The sequence below is a fragment of the Aptenodytes patagonicus genome, chromosome 1, assembly GCF_965638725.1.
Source record: "Aptenodytes patagonicus chromosome 1, bAptPat1.pri.cur, whole genome shotgun sequence".
Lineage (NCBI taxonomy): Eukaryota > Metazoa > Chordata > Aves > Sphenisciformes > Spheniscidae > Aptenodytes > Aptenodytes patagonicus.
The window spans coordinates 52,536,694-52,559,911 of NC_134949.1; the positions used below are offsets into that span (position 1 = coordinate 52,536,694).

At 40.0% G+C, this 23,218-nt stretch overlaps 1 protein-coding gene across 1 annotated transcript in view; it reads left to right on the forward strand.

Annotated features, from left to right (window-relative positions):
* The first annotated feature begins 11,130 nt into the window (after positions 1 to 11,130).
* Positions 11,131 to 23,218, forward strand: part of CFAP54 (cilia and flagella associated protein 54) — a 119,164-nt gene continuing 107,076 nt past the window's right edge. The window contains exons 1-3 of the mRNA XM_076328672.1: positions 11,131 to 11,327; positions 16,558 to 16,663; positions 22,284 to 22,430. Of these exons, the coding sequence (XP_076184787.1) occupies positions 11,131 to 11,327; positions 16,558 to 16,663; positions 22,284 to 22,430 (450 nt within the window). The remainder of the gene's footprint in view (positions 11,328 to 16,557; positions 16,664 to 22,283; positions 22,431 to 23,218) is intronic.

Consider the following 23,218-nt stretch of genomic DNA (forward strand, 5'->3'; position numbering starts at 1 on the left):
TGTTCTGGTACATCCTTCTGCTGTAATTACATTGTTTTGGTATTTCCACACAGCACAGCACTATGCCGAGTGGCTAAGCCTCTTTAGAGATGGCTCAGGTGCTGCATCTGACGTCAGATCAGGACTGGCAACAGAGTCATCTGGCCCCTGGCTGAAACGGGGATTTGGCATTATGGCACTGGTCAACTCATTTCCTTTTCTTCTTACACTTCCCTGAAAACACACCAATTTTCACTCTCCCTGAACTATCAGGCTCTTGCGAACTATAGATCATATAGGTGCTGAAAAGTCACAGAGGAGAAGCACATTCTTCGGAGCGTGCATGTTGCTGAGTGAGGGCTAGGTGGGTATTGCTGGAATATCTGAAAGAACAGCAGGAGCAGTATTATAGTAGGATAGACATTATTCTCAGGCATGCTTCTTAGTATGTGTTTTAAGGAAATTATTATGGGTTCTCTGGAGGAACCATGCACATCTGCAGCACGGATAAGGGTACGCTCTCTATTCTCTCAGTCCCTACAAATGATTGTAGTAAAATGGTGTGAACAGAGCCATCACCCTGAATCGTCTGTGACTGATCTGCTGCCTACCAACTGAGCTGCACAGACAAGTGGTCTCTCAGTTAGGGACAGTATTTACATGTAGATGGCCTAGGGAGAGTAGCCTGGAAAAAATGGCGGCTCCTAGGAAAGTACATGATGCAGTAAGTTTGTTATTTTAAGGAAATAAACTAAAGATCTGAAGAAAAGGATGTTGTAATTCCAGAGCTGGAGAACACTTTTCGTAGCACAGCTTAATGATGTGGTCCTTTTTTCTTAACTAAATCGTGGGACAAACTACAAACCAGGAGCATAGGCCCTATTTGTAAACTTTAACCTTGAAACAGATACGATACCATATGCAATACACTGTCATGTTTTGTTAGGTATTTATAATCACTGCAGTTTTGTCATCTATGTTAATGGCACTGAGGAGACATTGAAAATCATCTCTTTAGCTTTTTGAGACAGACAGAAGATGTAGTTCTGTGACAAGTAAGAAATCATGTTTAACTTATGGCATAAAGTTTGTAAGCAATTTCTCTCTCCTCTCTCGGCAAAGAAAAGTACAGGTAGCAGTGGTATGTTAGAAGGCTTTTTTCTTCACGTATAGATATTTTAAAAAGCAACTCTCCAGAAATGGCATAATTGTTTTTCATATTGCTTCAAAAAATTTTGTTTCCTAATTAGCAAAGTAGGCTCTGGCTATATTAACAAGGAAAGCAGTGCAATCGGAGCAGATCTGTACTGTGAACAATTAGTCCCAGGGACCAAATGTTCACATAATGGACTTTTCGGGGGTTTTACTTTGAATTCGTTCTAGTCTGTTCCTACAGACTGAATCTCCAGTACCAGCTGGAGGATGTCAGGTGTGCTCGCAGAGCACACATTTCAGCTTAGTTCTGTTCAGAAGGAGTTCAACCCATGCACTCAAGATTACTCCGTAACATGAAACAAGTGCAGGAGCTGGGGATGCTTCAAAAGTGCATGCTTGATCTGAAACAAATTGCTAATGTAGATGCACCCATAATCTCAGATCTACACATGAGCCTGGGTTTTTTTCATTCATGTCTGATACCTAGTGATTATGTTTCTGATGACTAAATAGTATTTAAGTTACCTTTGTGCTAACTCAGATGGATGTATAATGCTTTATTTCAGTGAAGTTGTGTCTATCTTCTCTAAGGAATCATTCTGTCAGTCTTATAATGGGATTAAACAGGTACAACATAACAAAATTCGCTCCTTTAAGGATAACTTATTAAGCAACTCTATTGCTAACAATACAGAAGAAGGAATAAAATCTAGCTCATTTACTTTGGTTCTGCAAAAGTAAATACCATGTTTTTGTCTCTAAATGTAATAGATATGCCAGAGTATACAAAGTAGATCCATCGAGTAAAAACCAGCCATTTTAATATATCCATACCTAATAGATGAAGAGCCATATGTCCACTTGAAAGCATTTTAGAAAAGTTTTCAAAACTTGCTACCAGAGTTTCATCTACATTCGTGTGGCCACGGTCTACCTGCTTTTTATTATTGCATCAATTAAACATGGTAAAGTGCTGATAGCAATTTCTATTATTCCTAAAGTGCCATCATGTAGAGAAAGACAATAGTTCGACCCTTCTGATTTGAAATTCTGAGGGAGAAAAGGGTAAAGATTACAATTTTATTTAAAGCATCTCTTGGATGAAAATAAAAAATGTAAAGAACAGACTGATAGTATGCTGACCAGCAATGTATGTAGCTGTATATATAATGTATATAATTGGCTTTTGTGTTCTATAAAATGGCAATACAAATTGCTATGCTAAAGAAATGGATGGTACTATTGATATATTTGTAAGGGGCTAATTGCGTGGGTTCAGAGTAATCTTTGGAGAATGGGAAGTAAAAGTCTCTTGTTCATTAGAAAATGGATACTGTAGCAGTTGTCAGCTTGGCAGTTTAAGACTTCAACAGAATGATAAAACTGCAAGAATTAGGACCTATTGCCTTTTTTCTCTAAAAACCTATAATAGGGATATTGAAAACAGACCTGACAAATGTCATGTGTAAGATCTCAAATTAATAAGATGATTGAAGGATTCTTCACTCACGTAACTTTCCAAAAATTACATCACTGTTTCTTAAATGGGGATTCCCAACAGACTATATATATTACAGGTTATTTGCCAATATTGTTTTATTCATTTTTTTCTTTGTTACACTTTGATGCTAGATGAAAGTGTATGTTAAGGCACACAAGCTAAACTTTATTGAATTACAAATAACCAAGACCTTTATTCTGTTATTGTTTTGGTATTTTAGATAGGTATGTATCTTTTACTGCTTCCCTTTCTCTGCATTCCTTTTTGTTCATCTCAAAAGAGAGAGCGCTCACCCTAAAGATTCACATGAGTCCAGCTCAGTCCTGGAATACTACTCCATCCGAGTTCTCTCTGCATCAGAGAGAAGTTCAAACGTGCAGCTAATAAACTCCATTTAGTCTGCCTATTAAGAGAGGTATGTTTACAATTTTGTGGAGGGTCCTTCAGTCTGAGGAAGAAAGATCAAATTATCTCATTCTGATTGATAAAACAGTGTTTCCAAGTTACTCTATTGACATTTAATATAATTTTAATAAAGTACTATAAAATTCTGAAGAATTTTTAAAGTAGACTAAATGTTGTTAAATATAAGCTCTAGCCAAAACTTCTAGTAAAAAGACAATCTGAATAAAATCAAACCAGAAAAAAGTCCTAGGCATTAAACAGAATTAATTATAAAAATGCATAGCAAACAAGGGTGGCTCAGAAAAATTAGAAAGAGATATAAAAGTGTCGGCTATTTCAAACTTATTGCAGTCAAAACTAGGAATCACTTGCCACACTGATTATGAGATGCAGGACCAAACACCAGGAACAGTAATTTTTTTTATTTAATAAAGGTGCTCCACTCCCATTAAGCATTTGCATACTATCATTCCTTTTGAAAGTAATACTGAAAATAATGGCCTGCCCTTTAAAGTGTTAAGGAAAAAAAGGCTAAAGGAAGGCTTACTTCAACCATATTAGCTCTAACAGATCTACTTCTGCTCTCCAGCTTAATTTCTGTGGGCTTACATATCAGTGGCAATCAGTGGTTTACCACCAAAAGAAGTAAGAATCCCTGCGGGAAACACCTGCAATTCTACCCATTCTTGTTAGCAGCTGGTTGCAAGTCTGGGATTTTAATCTTCCTTCTAGCAACCGTTTACTCTTCTTTAGTGCCATTATACTTTTTGATACTGCAGATTTTCCTACAGCCCTACTAGGGATTTAATGATCCAGTATCTGCATTTCTATAGATATACTGATAAATATATAATCCTGTTTCTGGACAGTTTTTATTTCATAAAATATAATCAGGCAACAGCACCAATTGCTCTAAAACCAAATTATTCTAATTTTTACTTAAACTGAAATAAAGCCAACATGCCCATGTTCCACTATTCTAGAAACTAGACAAATAACCTTCCCACCTGTATGTAGAATGCAAAACAATTACTTGTTCTTAAACATTAATTTTCTAATATTCTAAAGTACTGAGATAAAAGCTCACAATGACATACATCATTACATATATCATTATTAGAAATAATAGTATTAGAAATAATATATACCAAGATAATATAATAATATATAAAAGCTCAGAATGGTATATATTATTAGAAAGAATAACCTAGAAAATATAATTACATAGAAAAATAAAAAAAGTATTGTTGAAAAATATGAGATATCCAAATAACTATGTGAAGACAAAGATTTTTTTTCTACTTCCTTGAATAAGCAAGGCTTAATAACCAACAAATAATTACTCTTCCACATTGCATAATTTTCTACTACTGACTTCCAAGCTGCTAAATCTCCTAGCCCAGGGTCAGGCTATTGCCCAAAACAATTTCTGTCAGCTGCTTGAACAAATCTCAATCAGCAGATACTTTGACCTTGGAGAGAAATATTCTGGCAAGTGCGTGAGAAACTAGTAAGAATGGAAAATGGAAACAATGATGCCAAAAAGTTCCAAAATTCATACTGTAATGCAATAAGAAATGGCCTGAACAGAAATGCATTGATCTAAAAATACTGGAGGTCATCACCAGGTTATTTTAGGTCTCCCTTTGTTTGTTGCCAATGGTTAATTCCTAGAAGAGTCTATTTTGATCCTGTGAGTACTCCCGGACCAAATGCACAATAGAGAAAGTGTCATGATAAGGATGCATTTGGCTACTCGGGAGTTATATATACAAACAATAGCGTTATTTCCCCAAGATGATTTCTATCTACAGCATTTGTAGCAGCTCAGAATTATAACAGCAAATGTGCATTGGGAGACTATGAATAAAAATGCACTGTCATATTTGGCTTCAAGAGAGATTTGGGAAGGTCTTCAGAACTAATTTATTTCTTTGAATAGGCTATACTTCCTCTCATTAAAGTTTGTCTAGAGAATCTTTATGAAATGAAGAAAATGCATGATGGTTTTAAAGAAAACATGTCACTACTTTTTTTCCAAAATGAAATCTTAACTGCTAGATGCCTAGCAATCAGCTTAAGCTGAATGCAGCTAAAATAGAATTTGTTTCCATGCTCCATCTCTGCTACTTCTTTTCTCACATTTCATAGAAAATATAACCATCTTGCCTGTCTCTCTGCTCAATAAATTGGATGCTGTCTTTAGCTCAGGCCTCTCACTAGGTTTTTATACATACAGCTAAGCGTTCCGCATTTTTAGTGCATTTCTAAGATGCCACTTTCATGCACGTCACCAAAAATCTTGTTCAGACTTTCACCTTTTCATGATTGGAAGGGATTTACAGGGCTTTTGCACAAGACTTCTGTACTATCGCTCTAAACTAGCCTTAGGCATAGCTTCTTCATTAGAAGAACCCCTACAGCTTCCTGAGATTTGAGACAAGATCTTTGAGTGAGACAAGAAGTTTACCTCCATGGTCTGTCTAGTGAACCAAAATTAGTACATCCTCAGAAGAAATATTTGCAGGTCCCTGGAAGCCTTTCCAAAATAAGCTACATCAATTGATGTCTACTTGAGTAGAATGTACTTGTAAACTGGAATAAAGCATATCTTAATCAAACAAAGAAAATAACAGGAATTTTAGGCAAACTATCTCATTGAAGCAATAGTTCCATCTTTTGGAAAGTCATTAATGGGCTTTGATGTGTCCAACTGCTCCCTTAGGTACTTAAGTCCATAAAGCAGATCTCAGAATTTGTTGTGTTTCACTTAACCCTCTTAAAAACTCAGGCAGCTATATAAAAAAACCTGCTGCATCTTCCTCCCCAAAGACCGGTTAACCCACTCAATGCGTAACAATACAGCCTGAGTGGGTGAGTCAAATGTCACAGATTGTTCACACAAATATTACACATTCCTACACTTTCTTTGGAGGGGGGGGGGAATCAACTACAAGATCACTTCTCCTATTTAACACATTTTCTGCAAATCAACTGAAATTCATCTATATGCCTAAGAATATTTCCCTAATGATAAAAAGAAACAGAAAACCTTTTTGTGAGCATTCACACTCACATTAAAAAAATATTACTCCTATATTATAACCTTGAAAGCTTACACTTCCTCTTTAGAATTTGGCACTGAAACCTTTCATATGATACAACCAAAACACAGTGACAACTGTCACCCCAAACTTGAACGCAGCTCTATAGGAACCTGGCAGTTGCACAGTTCTCAGTCATTGCAGTTCTTTCTCATGTTGATCAAGCTTTTCCCTTCCTCTTACTACACTGAGGCACTAGATCAGAAAGGAAGCCAAGAACCGTTTTCAAGTAAAAACTTGGCATTTTCCTTCTCTTAGCATTCACTTGCATTAAAACTGTCCCAGATCTGCTTTTGGCATATCTTGAAAGACCATCAATTGCTTGTCAAAAGATTCACAAGGTTCACCTACCTTGTTACTATATGTTCCAGAGTTCAGAGACCATTCCATTGTTTGACAAATTATGTATACTGCTCAGTGACAGGAACAGCGCTGGAATACTTTACAAATACGTGTCATCATCTCAGTAAAAGACTCAGTCTGCTGCTTTGTTTGAAAAGCAGTGCAATCCTTCCTCTTTAGGTGTCTCCAGCTCTGTAGGTGCTGGTTTTTTATAACGTTGCTATCTGTATTGTGTCCTAAATAAGCCATTTCCACCATCTTTTCATATTTCCCTACCTTTGCAGTCAGGCATGTACCTTCCTAATTCAGGACATGTTTCTTCATAGTACAGCAAAAAATACAAATATTATGAAAACATGACAGTGTATCTCTCATCTCCTTACTAATTTTTCCATTGAAAGGCAGCAGGTAGCCCTTAGATAAGGTTAGGAATCCACAAATTCTGTTTGAAATGTAAAGGCAGATTAAAGTAAGGCATCTGAGTCTAAAGATACTCACTATTAGTAAGCCACAAGCAGCTCTACCGAACAGCCCTAAAACACGAAGGGAAGAAGGATGGGAAGGAAATGATGACAGTATAATCCCTCATAGCTGCCCATAAAAGCCCTGTATCCCCACATCTATCTCATCAGTTGTAGGTATAGACAAGTGCCACAGATTTTGATAGCAATAAACTTGCATGTCTGCTGCACCTCTCTGCTTCCCGTACAGTTAGTTATTTGAAAGGTACTTCGATTCCAGCAAGTGGTTTGCCTCTTGAAAGCTTAATACAAGTTCTTCCTTTTTCTCCTCACATTGGACAACTTTCATCACATTTATGAAGTATACTCCTGGCATTCGGCAACTTAGTTCATCTCTTCCAGCTATCTGATGGCTTTTTAAGGACCTTTATCAGGCAGCTTAGAGCTATTCTTTTGCATCATATCTGATTCCCCTATACCATGTGAACAGCAAATGCTGTATTGTCATGTAAGACGTTTTGTTTCTATTGGTCCTTGAACATGTTTTCCTTGCCTACCTCACAAACTGAATTTCTCCATAGGAATCAGCACATACCTGCCACCGCTTCTTTCTCTAGAGTTACTTCTGTTTTTTAAATCCAACAATGCACTGCCACTCAAAGGGGGAGAACCAGATTCTCACTGGCACTTACGACTAGGCAGGCATACCGCAAGTAGAGTAAATGCAGATCCCAGTTCTGAATATGCAAGTCCATAAATATGTTAAATATTATTTTAAAGTCCCATGTCTTCATTAGCCTATCAGCCTGAAAATGCTAAGTGATGGCCCAGAATCACCTCAACTCAGACTTTTTTTTCTAGAAGCATCAAGGAAGAGATGACATAAATTTAGCTCTTTCATCTCTGGGGACTGTCAAGTTACCCTGCAGAAGTCTGGTAATACAGCATCCATGACTGCCTCTTGTCTCTGAATATCAAGCAGCAAAATCTACAGGCACCGAAATTCAGGTGTACATTTGCTACGAGCATCTTAGGAAGGGATCTGAACATGCATCTCAGAACTACTCATAGGAAACAAACTTTGATTGAAGGACTAAATAGGGCTTAGCAGACGTTACCTCAGCCCCCGTACCCTGATTACCACTGGACACTCTTCCTGCCCAACTCTGCTGTGATCATACAGTGTTTCCCCCCTTTGTTTGCTCTTAGTAACTCCACTGCTGTTCACACAAGTTGAACTGACACATGAGAAGTAAGCAGGCAGCTTGATGAATTAGCAGCAAAGTTTTTCCCCTTTCTGACTCAAGCGTACTCTTGCCCCTATAGCCATGAGAGCAGACACTTCCTATATGGGTTTTTACTAAGTTAACTCTTTGTGGGTCCTTCTATTTCTGAGGCAGCTTCCTCATATCTGACCTGGCGATATTCAATCACAGGTTGCTATGAGCGCTCTGCTTGGGCCAATGTATTTACTTAAATTCTATTTCTTGGGATCCTGTCTGTGCCAACTCTCCTATGAGACCATCATCTCACCTAGTTTCTCCCTAATTTTACCGTAATTCAGATTACTATCTAAATGTTCACCTACCAATGATGAATAAATCACTAGTCTTCCAATCAACAAATCACATTTTTTTAGGGTGTAGGGACATAGGTAATTCAAAGAACCGCTATAAACTTTCCAAGTCATACAGGTACTGATATATATGCTCCATTTTTTGAGGAAATTCTCCTATCATGGTTGCAACTTCAGTAGCCATCACTCTCTTACTGTGTTGTATACACCAAGCTTTTCTCTGTAAACATCAGATTATGCACGCTGTAGGCTTTTGAAGAATCTATAATCTTTCTGAACTCAAAAAGTTCTATTCATTTAGCCATAAGCCTTTTTGACTTTTGGACCCATTAAACGTTCAACCCATTAAATGTTAGATGGAGACTATCTGAAGTGTAAATTTGAGTCTTCTCCAGAACAGTAAAATAGGAATCAATATTGTAAGCATCCAAAATTGAAATAACATACATGCCATCACTCTTGCTGCGGTGTAGTTCCTTGCTATGGTTCTCCATGGCTTTCCACCCTAGGCGCTGCAAGGGTCACAACTGCCCTCCTTGCACTAAACCTCCACCTAGCATGGAGTGTATACTTGGACCCTGTCGAGCTCTGACCCAAGAATTTTAGACTGAACACCCTTCATGAGCTGGCTGATCAGCTAAGCCCTGGTTAACCTCGCAGTGGTTAAAGCTTTATCTTTTCATACTTCTGTAATCTTCCCCTTTGGGAATACTCCCTTTCTCTTACTGTTTTCTTTGAGTCAGTTTGTTTCTATGGCTGAAACACTAATTCAAACTGCTAATGTTACATTCAGTCCATCATCTGCTAGCCAAATATGAGATATGTAATGTTTTACTCAGCAGTCTCGTTTCCAGTCTCTCAAGTTCCCCTTGAAGCTTCTAGGCACTGCTGCTCTGTTAAGTGCACGTCTCTGTGTCCCCGTGAACGTGAAGATCAGCCCCTTAGGATACAGCACCATCTAGTGAAGCGAACTAGCTCACATCTTCGTAGGGACTTGAAACGGGTGTCACCAGCAGACTCACAGTGGCACAAGCCGCCTTTCACAAGAGGCCAGTGTTTATTAGTCATCTGGAATCCATCACAGGAAGCTCGCTGCTTAGCGTGGCAAAGCACAGACAAAATCCTTAAATGTAGCAGTAATTGCTCTCCAAGCCAAGTTCTCATATTTCAGTTGCCTTGTAAAATTTGTCTCTGTACGCAGTGATTTCGAAATCCCAGCATCACCACCTTTGTGCCATGTCTTTTCATTGCAGGCTTCGTTTTCTACTGCCTCCACAGAAATCTGAGGAACCCGCTCCCTCTTGCACTCCGCCATTTGCTCCCACCTAAATGCATAGCCATTCTCGCTGGAATTAACTCCGTGCATATGAATCGCCTGTAATGATTCCTGCTAACACCTCGTAGTCACACAATACCTGTTGGGCGATGGATGCACGCAACTCCCAGCAGGTAACAATACAAAATCAGTGCGTAAAATGAGTCAGACACGTTAGTCACAAACGAATTAAAACTTTTGCATATTCCCCATAGTATCTAAATGATTCCCACATCATTTCTCTGGCCTGGCTAATGCAGCATTTTCTGGTTCTCATCACTCAGCATGCCTGCATCTCTCCCGCCGTTCAAAGAACAGTTCCTTTACTATCATCTATGAATTACTTGGATGCACTCTTCAGGTACTTCTTCGCTTTACCCCTCCCTATTGATCGTTTTGTATTCAATGTCAAGAAACTGCCTCCAGCTGGCCCTGGCTGTGGGGATTCATTGCTCACTCAGCACATTTCTAAGCTTTCACTTTCATGTTTTCAATTAAGCTGTCCCTTATGCTCATCATGACGATGAACATAGCAACATAGGCTGTTTACTTCGGATCCCTCCCAAACCCCTTTACCATAATGCCTACAAAGAACTTGAAAACACATAGTTTGCTATGGCCGCCTCCTGCAACACTGATAAATACAGCCTGGTTGTTTCCTAATTTGCCACCTTTTTTGTGATAGACAGACATAAGCATTTAGAGGGTTAGCACACTTTCTTCTTTCACCTGTAGTGGTGCAGCGGGCAAGCTCAGTGATGCAATCAGTAAGTTCAAAACGACATCCTTGGTGAAACACGTTAGTGAAAAACCGTCCCATAAGGTCCCTTGTCCGAATTCCTCCAGCAGCCTTCGCACGGCAAACAACCTCGATACTGCAATGCCTTTTGCTAGCAACGGTCCTCGCCGCTGCCATGGCGCACGGTGCCCGTGGAACTCCTTCAGCTGCCTCTTGGCAGTATGTAGCCTCAGAGAGAGAAACAGGCGCTTTCACCTGCTGGAGAGAGGTGCGAGGACTCGCGGCTCGTACCCCTCCGGCTGTGCGAGACCCCTGGCTCGCCCCCCGGGGGCTACAACCCGACCCCCGAGCCGAAGAGCCCCTCCCCAGGGAACGAAGGCGGATTTCATCCCTCTGACGCCCCCCCCGGCTCTGGCAGGGGCGGCAGAGGGGAGCTGTCAGCGCCGCAGCCGGGCCCCCGGGGCCTCCATGGCCGCCGCCGCCCCCGCGCGGCCGTTGCCCGAGGCCGTTGCCTGGCGACGCCGGCGCGTTCCTGCCGCGGCCGGGCCGGAGCATGGCGGAGCCCGCCGAGCCGCCGCTCCCCGCCTCGGTCCCGCAGCCCCCGCCGGCCGCTTTCTTCGGGGCCGTGGCGCCGGGCAACCCGGTGGTAGACAGCTTCGAGGCCGAGCTGCGGGACGTCCTGGGCTTCCTGCGGCGGCTGGGAGGCGCGGGGGAGGCCAAGCCGCAACAGCACGACCTGCACCGCCGCGGGTAGGGGCTGCGCCGCCGCCCGCTTGTCGTCCCCGCGTCGCCACCCGCTCCGGGAGCCACTTGCCGTGTCCGCCTGCCCCTGCCTCAATCCCCCCCGCTCCAGCCCCTTCCCCTCGGCCGCCTCACGGGGGCTTTCCGCGCCGCCTCCCCGTGGCTCTCGGCCTGCCCTTCCCGGCCCGCTGGGCACCGCCGCGGCGCCCTCCTGGCTCCTTCCCTACTTCCCGGCTCTCTCCTCACGCCGCATCCCACAGGCCAGGGAGCCCTCCCGCTCCCCCTGGCCTGGGAGCTAGCCAGGAGGTTGTTCTCCTGGGTCAGCATCTCCAGCAGTGTGCCAAAACACCGGCAATCCGTTTTCCTTTTTTTTTAAAAAACCCTCCAAAATCTGAACACCTCCTTTTTCAGCACTTCCTAGAAGTTAATGCTTTAGGGAAAAAGTAGAAGGTGGTGTGGAAGTTGGCAGCACCCCTGTGGCTGTATCAGAGCTGCCTGAGCTTTCTGGTAGGAAAATCCCTTCACAGTGCTGGAGCAACTGGCAGCCCACCAGCGTGTGCTACTGTGTGCGAGGGTGAATGCGTGTGGGCACATACATGCCTCTAAAAGATGCGCTCACAGTAGGGCTACATGAGGGTAACACCACACAGCTCTTTTTGTGCATATGTCTGTGTCTACGTTGGTATATTTTTATACACGTAGATGCAGGCAGAGCATATGGCAAGTATAATTGTGCATATTTGTTTGCTCGCATACATGCATATCTGTGGGTATGCATAAATCTAGATTTTGTAATGCAGTTAAGACAGAGCAAATGGAATCAGTGTATGATTCATAGTGCATGCATATGTCTTTTATAGACTGTGCATTTCTTATGTAGCTCTCCCTACTGCATTTAGGTACATTATGAGGTAGAAGTTCAACTGCTTCTTTTAAGGTAAATGGTTGATTTTCTATCATTATTATCTGAGCAGTGTCCTATTCTAAATTTACAGGTCTTTAACATAAAAAATGAAAGTTTCCCAGGTTATCAGTATTTCATTCAAAAACAGCACAGGAGTTAGGTTACAGGGTGGTTAGCTTATCACTTACCTGCAGCTTCTACCCTTGCATATTTCACTCAGTACTTTTCTAGATGTAATCCACAAATGACCCTTCTCTAAAGGAGCTGTATAGATTTTCAGGAGGTACACAGATACTGCAGCCTGGCATTTGTCTGCACTGGAGATCTTTCCTTTTCTAAACCATCTGGATTTCTAATTTGTTTATGTGGCATGTTCATCCTCGGGTCTAGGCCTAGATCTATCATGCAGGTATCAGTCGCCAGGCTTTTGCCTCTAGTGTTTTGAATCTCAGTATGTTGGCTTTTTGTATTGCTTCAGCAGCTGATTTCAGTGCTTTGCTATTTTTAAGCCTTTCATTTATAGCTTCAGACCTTTTTTTGCTTTAGCTGATCCGTATTCTTACTTTGAAAGTTATCCCGTTTAGGCCCCTTAGAGGAAGGAACGCCACTCAGCTGCTTCAGACATCACCAAAATTGCTGATAATGAACACATTCATTGTGTCTTCTGGTTGGAAGTTGGGCATGCTGAATCTGATCTGTTTGCAAATGTCATGCTGAGTTATCGGTTTTTATTGAACAGTGTCTCCAAGCCTTTCTTTACCCTCTGGAATATTTTGACCTGAGTAGGCTCTGTCTTTTTCAAACTCTTATTTTGTAGATGTGACCCCTGTCCACACATAACTCAGTTGGCATGAGAGCATTTTCTCATCCAAAGAATTCTGCTGCGTTCATCATGGAGATGAGAACTAATGCTGCCTGGTTCTTGATCCCAGAAGTCACTGGCAGTGATGATCCATACCAAAACTTCAGGGCACTGAGAACATTGTGTAACACGAAGCTCCCAGTAGCTCTGCATCCTTCGGCATTCTTCATTTGTATAGGGGCAGTACAGAGGTAGAAGACTGGAATTCTGATTGTTAGCATATGTTCAGGCAGCTAGCAAAGTCATGGATATTTATTTGTGATTATGAAATTTCAGGGTTGTTTCTCCCTTGCCTCTCATTGTTTGATAACTCAAAATTGGAGCACGTGCTGCTTGCAGAACCAGCCTTAGTCTAGTTGTTCCTAAGAATTTCTGAAGGTAATGGCTATTACAGATGCCTTCCTAAATGCTCTGAAGACTTCTTGCTGTGTCATTTGTCAAGCTACTTTTCCTGGCGTGGGTTGAGATCAAAGTGTTCTTGTTATAAGAGGAGCAAGAAAACCAGCTTCCACATGGCAAGTATGTTCAGTTAAGTCAGCTTCATTCCTGCAATGCTGTCAGCCTTTGGTATTGATAAGTCAACAGTAAGGCTGTAATTTAGGCACTTACAATGTTCTAATGTAAGAAACAAAAATTACTGAGGGCCTGCCCTGTACTGAAATCTTGAATGTTTTCAATCAGAAGAAGTAACAATCAGAAGTGTTTTTCCCTCAACTAAACGAGGAGTTGTTTTACCCCATTTCTCTTGGCAACGGGACCAGAAAAGGATTACCTTGAACTATTGATTTTATCTCATGTTGTGTGGCTTAGCCACCCTTATTTAATAAGACATCTTTTGATCAGTATCAGAGAATCCTTTACTACCTGTAGTAAAGACTTTCGGCCCAGAAGTATAGCCATATGGGCCTTACCCTGTGCACACTATTATAGGTTAACCTTAGGGAAATTTTTTTTATTATTCATAGCATGGTTGGAAATGAAGAAACCTCACCTCTGAGCTCTGACAGCCCAGTATTTTTTTAAGAATTCACTTGCTTAACTTGTTATTCTGCTGTCTTAACAGCCTGTTTAAAGGAAAGGTTGATGAGCTGTTAGGGAAGTGTCTCACTCTCCTCCTTTGTCTGTGTCAAAGAAACATTCCTGTGTCATGAACTCACTTGTACTTAGTCATGGCATTGTAGCAGATAGACTTTACCTTAATCTTCCTATTGAAGTTTAAAGTCTAGTCAGATTTGTCACTACTTTACTGAACTAGTTTATTACAGATTTGTTACTCATTTATTACACCTAAGAATCTCATGTGTTAGTACGAGCATTCAAAACAAAAAATGAAGGTGACCTTCGCTGGGGACTTTCCAGCTGATCAGTCTTAAATAAGTTTATTAGTCTCACCTTCCAGAGCTTTATCCACAGTCATTCTTACTATCAGTTACTTTACAGCCTTACAACCTGATAATTACCTTTTTTTCCCCCTTCTTTCTCCCTCCTCCCCCAGTAGTATCCATCAAGGCTCTTGGACTCTGGAAGTCTTTAACTAAGCTTCCCTTGATAGTCCAAGGGAACTCTGCTCAGATGCCTGACAGATTCCTTTACTTTGGAGCCTCTTTGCAGATTTATCCCTACTAGCTGGAGTGGAATACTTCTCTCAGTATAAGAAGTCAGTAGCCACCCAGACTGTTAATTGCTTATGGATGGACCAGGAGGGACTCACTCCCCATTTAGAAGGTGCTCTTCATTAGACTGGGCTATGGTGTCCTTTAAAAACATAATGCCTTAGAACATTTTATTCAGATTGTTGCTGTTGGCCTAGTTTGTGCTGTTACTGCATTTTTCCTTTAGGATACACCTCTAGAATGTCCTACTTATTTCTTTGCTCTTTACTTTCAAGAACTGAGAATTGTGCTGAGATGATACTTTTAGAAAAAAAGGACTATGATTGTTGTAATTCTTTGGTGTAAAGATCATTTTGACAGGTTTCTCATATAGCCATCTGTTTCACCTTGAAATGTGAAGGTGGCTCACAGCTTTCTGTGTGGAAAAAATGATGTTACTTATTGTGCTTTTTTTTATTGGGAATCTTCTTATAAGCTGAAATGATGAGCTGTCTGGGAGACTGTGAGAATGGATTCCAAGTTCCTGAATGTCAGAAAACAGCTTAAGAAAATGTCTTGCATTCTAGTCTACCATCACTGTCTTAAGAGATTGAAAAGTTCCGGCTACCTCACACCAGTTAAGCACAAGGTTTACATGTAAGAATTCAGCCAGAAGGTTATTTTCAAACATTAATTCCTCTCTCTTCAGTTGTTTTCCTTCCTCATAAATTGCTACCTATGAATAATTTAGCTGTTGTGGTTTCACAAGGCACTCTTTGCTGAGGTTTCTGTACAAGTGATTTGTTAAGAGAATAAATGTGAACACTGTCAATACTATTAAAAATTTGGTAACAGGATTCTTTTCTGAAAAATCCCTGTGCTTATTATCAGTCTGTCTGATCAATTATTGTTTTCCAGTTTGAATATAGCTTTCTTGAAGAAGTCTAGGGTGGGAAAGTTGTACACATGAAGGCACTAACCCATCAAACAGCAATCAGTAGGGACTATAATACCGGCGTGATGTAGTCAGTTCCTCTGTAGAGGAGGCAAACTGCTTAGAGCCAGTTACCGTTTATGGGAGGCTTGCTGGTTCAGCCAAATAAGTAATTTGTTACACAAAGTCATCCTTGATGACAACTGTGGCTAGAATAACAGGCAGAGGCAACAGAATAGCATTGCAACTATTGCCATAAAATCCTTTCTATTTTAACAGATGTGTCATTTGCTTCTCTCTGAATCCTACCCTTTAGGATTTAAAACTCCTGAACATTTCATGCCAAATGAAGTTCATCCTACAGGCTTTCTAATGACTTTCTTCTTTTGTGATTCATGGTATAGCTCTATATACCATAGCTCTATATGCTCTGTAGCTCTATGGTTTATTCCATGGCTACCTGTTCCCAAGTTTGCTGCTAGCTGACATGCATTGTTATTTTGCAATCTTTTTTCCTGCTCTTAGCATTTGTAGTTTCCAGTGCAATAATTGCTGTGAGCTCTAATCCATTGAGTTTCTTTAAAATATCAAATTGTTTCTTCAAACAGAGCCTCTCAAATACTAGTTGAAAGGTGGGACAGATTTTCCACTTGTGACCATGTTTGAACAATGCAAAGGGATTAATACTAAGACATTTAAATAAGAATTTACACAGGAGAAAATTCATTCTATTTTAAATGTGTGATAAAAACTGGTGACAGAAATGAAACCCAGAAATGTCCTTGGTTGCTTGTTAAATCCAGCTTTAATGAGCACTTACGTAGAAGTTCAAATAGATTTGGAAGAAAGGGGTTTTCACAATTTGAAGTTTTCCTGACTTGTTTACTTGTTATGACAGGTCTACTGCCAGTTTAATCTGAAACCCTTTCTCCTGTATTTTTTTTTAGAGCAAATACTTTGTTTAATATTTGGATCAAATATAAGCCTCGACTGCCAGAGTGGTATTACAATGAAAAACTTCTGAAAGTTGGTGATTCCCTTGCTCAGATCAAAGTAAGTCATATGAAAACAGAAAAGGCTCAATCACAATCTTTGTTTCATTATGTTTCTGTGCTACTTTAATTTTTAATCATATTTTACTGGAAACTATTTAGAAAGTAGCAAAATCTTTTACAAAATAATTCCAGTGAAAGTTGGTGATTTGTATCTCTTGCTTATTATTGTAAAATTTCCCTGATTTTTTGATATATTTTCTATATATGTATTTCCAATGCACCTGTTGCCTTTTTAAACACCCCAAAATCTTTCTTCAATATTTGTTTGAAGTTTCAACACAGTAGAGTACAATATCTGACTGTGCCTGTATACACTGCTTCAGTACAAATTGACAATGATGGAGCAGTGGTGGTTTGTTCCACTGAATTGTCAACTCAGTTCTCAGTTAACCAAAAGTGAATGTAAAGAATTGTCAGGAGGGGAACAGAAAATAAGACACAGAGTGCAATTACACATTATACAACTATAAGTATCGATGGTGCTCCTGCATCTTGCATTCTGTGTGCACTTCTGGTCTCCTCAAAAAAGGTAAATCGCAACTAAAAAAGAGTCAGGAGATAGATTGTTGAAGACTTTGAGAGTATTTGGGGGATGTTTCACTACATGATAACTCTATTTTTATACTCTTACCTAGTCATCTGTTACTGGCTACTGTTGGAGATGGGATACTGGGCTAGTAACTATTGGTCTGACTCAGTAAGGCTGGTTTTATGTTATATTCTTCTATAATATTTGTCCTTTGTGTCTGCTGGGAAAAAACCCTCAAAGGCATGTCACTTATTACCTCAGTCATATTTGTGTCAGAAGATCATGTCGTAAAGTCCGGGGCTTTCAAGGGTAATTACTAAACAACGCTGAGAAGCATCTCAAAGATGTGCAGTTGAAAGCTAGTTGCAAGCCATTCCTTTTAGGATCACAGAAGGGTTTGTGGTCCTGAGTGATACAGTTATGAAGCAGAAGTACTGAAGGATTACAGAGTTATAGGTTAATTTATTATAAAGGTTCAGTACTTGAAAAGTTGCTTGAGAGAATATACTTAAAGATTGTAGAGAATTAGCATAATTTAGAGTAAGGGACAGCTCCTAAATAGATGCTATCTGCTTAGTTTGATTATGTGTTTGTAATGATCTGTCAGTGGATTTTTCTGCTTTTTGCCAGGAACATATTAGAAGAGTATTACCTGGTCAATAATACTTTCCTAGATTAAAACTCTGGCTATTTAGTGTATCTGTGTTATGAGACAGTCAAGTATATATTTTAACTATGTCCTTCAGGCCTATTTCAGACACAGATGTTTGATATTAGTCTTCTAAAAAGTTAACTGTAATAGAAACTTATATTTATAGCACAAAAGTTAGTGAAAGTCTATAATTTATTAGTAGAATTCTTCCATGCTTTTGGAAAGATTTCTGTAACTTCTACTTAATTTTTGAACATAATGGGAATAAAATATTAGATTAAACCAAGTTTGTATTTTTTTCAGAATGGGAGTATTAAATTCTAATTCTACCCCCATCCTGGAAAGAAAAACAGATAACTGACATTGTGTTTAAACTGAAAGTAATTTTTAAGAACACTCTATTGACTTTTGCATTAGAAAAGCAGTTAAATGCCAGTTGTTACCTGTATTCACTCTTTTTCATTCTCTGCAGCATATGACACTATTAGATTCCCTCTTTTCACCTAGAAAAGAAGAGGGCATAATTGGAAATCATAGAATCATAGAATCATAGAATGGTTTGGGTTGGAAGGGACCTTAAAGATCTTCTAGTTCCACCCCCCTGCCATGGGCAGGGACATCTTCCACTAGACCAGGTTGCTCAAAGCCCCATCCAACCTGGCCTTGAACACTTCCAGGGATGGGCCATCCACAGATTCTCTGGGCAACCTGTTCCAGTGCCTCAACACCCTCATAGTGAAGAATTTCTTCCTTATATCTAATCTAAATCTACCCTTTTTCAGTTTAAAGCCATTACCCCTTGTCCTATCATTACATGCCCTTGTAAAAAGTCCCTCTCCAGCTTTCTTGTAGGCCCCCTTCAGGTACTGGAAGGCTGCTATAAGGTGTCCCTGGAGCCTTCTCTTCTCCAGGCTGAACAAGCCGCCCAACTCTCTCAGCCTGTCTTCATAGGAGAGGTGCTCCAGCCCTCTGCTCATCTTCGTGGCCTTCCTCTGGACTCGCTTCAACAGGTCCATGTCCTTCTTATGTTGGGGGCCCCAGAGCTGAACGTGGTACTCCAGGTGGGGTCTCACGAGAGCGGAGTAGAGGGGGAGAATCACCTCCCTTGACCTGCTGGTCATGCTTCTTTTGATGCAGCCCAGGATATGGCTGGCTTTCTGGGCTGCAAGCGCACATTGCCGGGTCATGTTGAGCTTCTCGTCAACCAACACCCCCAAGTCCTTCTCCTCAGGGCTGCTCTTAATCTGTCTTCCGCCCAGCCTGTATTTGTGCTTGGGATTGCCCCGACGCATGTGCAGGACCTTGAACTTGGCTGTGTTGACTTCATGAGGTTTGCATGGGCTCACCTCTCAAGCTTGTCAAGGTCCCTCTGGATGGCATCCCTTCCTTCCAGTGTGTCGACCGCACCACACAGCTTGGTGTCCTTGGCAAACTTGCTGAGGGTGCACTCAATCCCACTGTCCATGTCGCTGACAAAGATATTAAACAGCGCCGGTCCCAATACCAACCCCTGAGGAGCGCCAGCCAATTCCTTATCCACCGAGTGGTTCATCCATCAAATCCATGTCTCTCCAATTTAGAGACAAGGATGTCGTGCAGGACAGCATCAAATGCTTTGCACAAGTCCAGGTAGATGACGTCGGTTGCTCTTCCCTTATCCACCAACACAGTAACCCTGTCATAGAAGGACACCAAATTTGTCAGGCATGATTTGCCCTTAGTAAAGCCATGTTGGCTGTCACCGATCACCTCCTTATATTCCATGTGCCTTAGCATAGTTTCCAGGAGGAATGTATCAAGATATAATGTATCAAGATAGTTCGAGGGGCTATCTTTTGGAGGAACACATCCAGTGAAACTGTTCTTCCACTATTGTATCCTTTGCTTATGGAATCCAGCAAGGATAAATGCTATTTATGCTATTTATGGAAAGCGTATATATGTGGCTACTAGATGTGCTTTTCCACAGAACTGGGCAAAGGTATGAGTATCATGCAGATGTTACAAAGTCTTACATATCCTTTGCTGCATCTGCCCTAAAGAATTCCACAAAAGTGTCCTGCCTTCTGAGTAAAGAGCAGCAAGCTGAAGCTGAACTTCGGCAGCACTCAACAATCACTGGTAGGTTGAAGAAGGCATATAGAAGAGTCCATTGCTGTGGGGCCATTATAACTGAAGGTATAGGCTCATGGTATAGGTTTAGGAATACTCACAGAAAATCTTAAGGAAGCTTGAATAGCTGCATTTGTTAATAGCCCCTTCATTGCCTAGCCAATTCCATTCACTGTTTTTCCATGTTCATGTTTTCCTCAAGTTTTCATAGCTTCTGGGCCTGAGGAATTGCTTGAAATACTGCATGAAGCTTTTAGTACTTGGGAACTGCTGCTCTCATGGTGTACTCAGTAAGAAGTTATTTCAAAAGCATCAAACCCGGCTCTGTGTACTTTACATTGGCTTCCCATAGCACAGCTCAAAGGTGGTAATTTGGTCCTTATGTTCAAGGTGCTTAATGACCAGGCCCTAGATTCTCTAAAAATAATCTAGAATTCTGAGTAAAGACTTCTGCTTGCAACTTCAATCCTCCGGTGTAATGTGGTTTTCTACAGTAAAGGTAAAGTTAGCAATGTCGTAGAAAAAATTGTTTTGCTGGCTAGCCTAAAACTTTGAAATGAGCTGTCTTTGGAACTCCCATTTTTAAGTGCATTTCTTTGACTTTACAAAGTTAGTTTTCATTGTATCCATTTTTTCCCTGGAGAAAATAGAAAGAAAAAATATGTGATGGATGTTAGTTACAAATTTATTGCCTTACTGGAAAGATGGATGTGGTGTAACACCAAGATCTGTGATAGATGGAGTAGACCCTATTCCATAATTACCCCTCTTGACTCCTAGTTGAAACTCTTGACTCCGAGTTGAAAAATTCAACTCCTAGTTGAATTTTAAGCCAACTTTATGTTATATAATACTTAATGATACATAGTCTTTAAAATTAATTATTGAATTAGTCAGTGGGTAAGCACCAACTTAACTTTCTGTCCTCCTGCTATTTTATTAGTGCCTTCTCACTTTACATTCCTGTCTATTATACATCTGCTATGTATCTTTTAGGACACACCTAAATTCATTATGTCATATATCTGGAAATTAGTTAGCCCATTAGTCATCATACTGATCAGTACTAACTCTTTTTTTTTCCCCTCCCTCTCTGCCTGTATCTGCCTGTTATCTCTGGTCTTACACATATATTTTAAACTGTTTGGGAGGGAAATTACCTTTTTGCTTTATATTAGTAACTAATTTAACGGGATTCTGATCCATGACTTCAGATTCTAAGAGTTATCACAGCCTGAATCTATATATTAGACTACACAAGTGACCGACTGCCTATGGAAAGTAAAAGTTTCTGTGTATGACTGCTGCTTTCACACAGCAAAGAAGACAATAGGGCCATGTAAGTTAGACACCTCAGATGATTAAAAATTCAGGGTAAGTGTTACTGTGGTGGTAGGAATTTATATTGAAAAAAGTGGGTGCAAGGAAATACTTTGAATTTTCTGGGATTAAACATTGAAGGATCATTTTTACGAATACAAATTAGTTAGTTTTTTCCCCAGAATTTATCATGATTGGGGTGTGTGTGTGTGCTAGAATTAGTGAAGTTGGTAGAGAAACCTCTAAATAATCTTTGCTGCAGGAAGTGGTGGAGGTGGTTCAGTAAATGGCACTTCCTCGTCTGAGTCAGAGCTGAACCATAGTCTCAGCATCATGTTAGAGTGGTTCAACATGCTGCTGGGGAGCTCTATTTTGAATGAGACATAAAGCTCAACATCCTGTTTGTTAACAGTTCTTAAAGACCCTGTGGCAATTTCTGGTCTATTAATGCTGACTTGTTGGCCACATGTAAATTCTGGTTGTCACTTGTTTCATTCTTTTTTAGTGCATCTTATTCTTCCTCTTCTCTTCCTCTCTGCTTTTATAAAAAAAGGGCTTGGACATCAGGGAAACAGGGGAGAGGGAAGTGATCATGTCTGTATATTGTTTATAGAGTTCTACATTATGAATTACTTTTCTCAGAAGTGTAGTATCATTATCATTACTGTTGCAAAGCTGCAGGACATTCCAGGAACCCTTTGAGTTTGTAACATTAGCCCAGGATCATACTTGACAATTGTTCTCTGATATGTCATATTTATTATTAAAATAAACAGAAACTGCCAAACCACAAGCTCTTATTTTAAGTACTTCAACCTTTCATATGCTGTGTTCACATTAGAAATTATATTGCTGAATGTTTGTATGAAACTTCAGTGTTTTACTTCTAGCTGCTTTTTCACGTTGATATCTTTTTACTTAAAGATAATAAAAAATAACAGATGTTTTATAGAAATAGAAATGTAATACACAAACTATAAAAATAACATATTATTCGCTCTGCAGGAATATAAGTTGGCACTTCTACAGTGTTATGGAAGATACCTTCAGCAGTTCGTTTCTGTAAACCTTGATGATATCATAGATGATGTGCATCGATTTAAATCCACCTTTTTTCCAAACGGTTTCAGAGACAAAAATGCAGCACTTACGGTAGGGTTTTTTTGGGGTTTTTTTGTCAAAGACGTTCACAGATTCAAAATAAGTAACCTGTTTTATTCTCCACAAATGTACTTCATATTACTTAAATATTAATGTTAACTAATATTTAATAGCTTGTCTATATAGATTGCATTGAAATTTAACAGTCATATGTATGATACGAACTTCCAGAGTTGGTGTACATTTTAAGAGGATATAAGTGCTTATGATTTTGTGGCATAAGCCAACCACTATCAACTTAATGTCAAAAAGGCAATTTTCTCTGAACAGGTTATTCTGTAACTGTCTACAGCAGTTTTTGCTCTGATATAGTTGCTATTAACCACTGTCAGAATCAGGATATGCACCAAATTTGATAACTGTCCTGCAACTGTTGTAGAAATTTCTGTGTGATGTGATCTAAGAACTGGGCAGAGTGCAAGAGAATTAAAACATTGTCTGTAATTTGTACCATAAATGTGCAAAAATACTACATGTAAAAAAAGCTGATGACATAATAAGAAAGCAGGATTGCATTACTATCAATAGCTTACTTGCTCGCTATGAAAAAGAGGCAGAATGCTGTATAGTTTTGTAAGTGCTCTAAGCTCTGGGAAGCTGAGTGACCTCTAGAGTATGTTGGCATCCTTTTTGTGTTAATTGCTTATCGAGGTGGGGCTTGCAATTTATCATTTGTTGTCCATGGAAGAATGTGTTTCAGTAGGTATAGGGGGAATGCTAAAAACATGTTAGATTTTATCTTAAGCAGTTCTTTGCTGAGAAGCTCTATTTTCAGTACA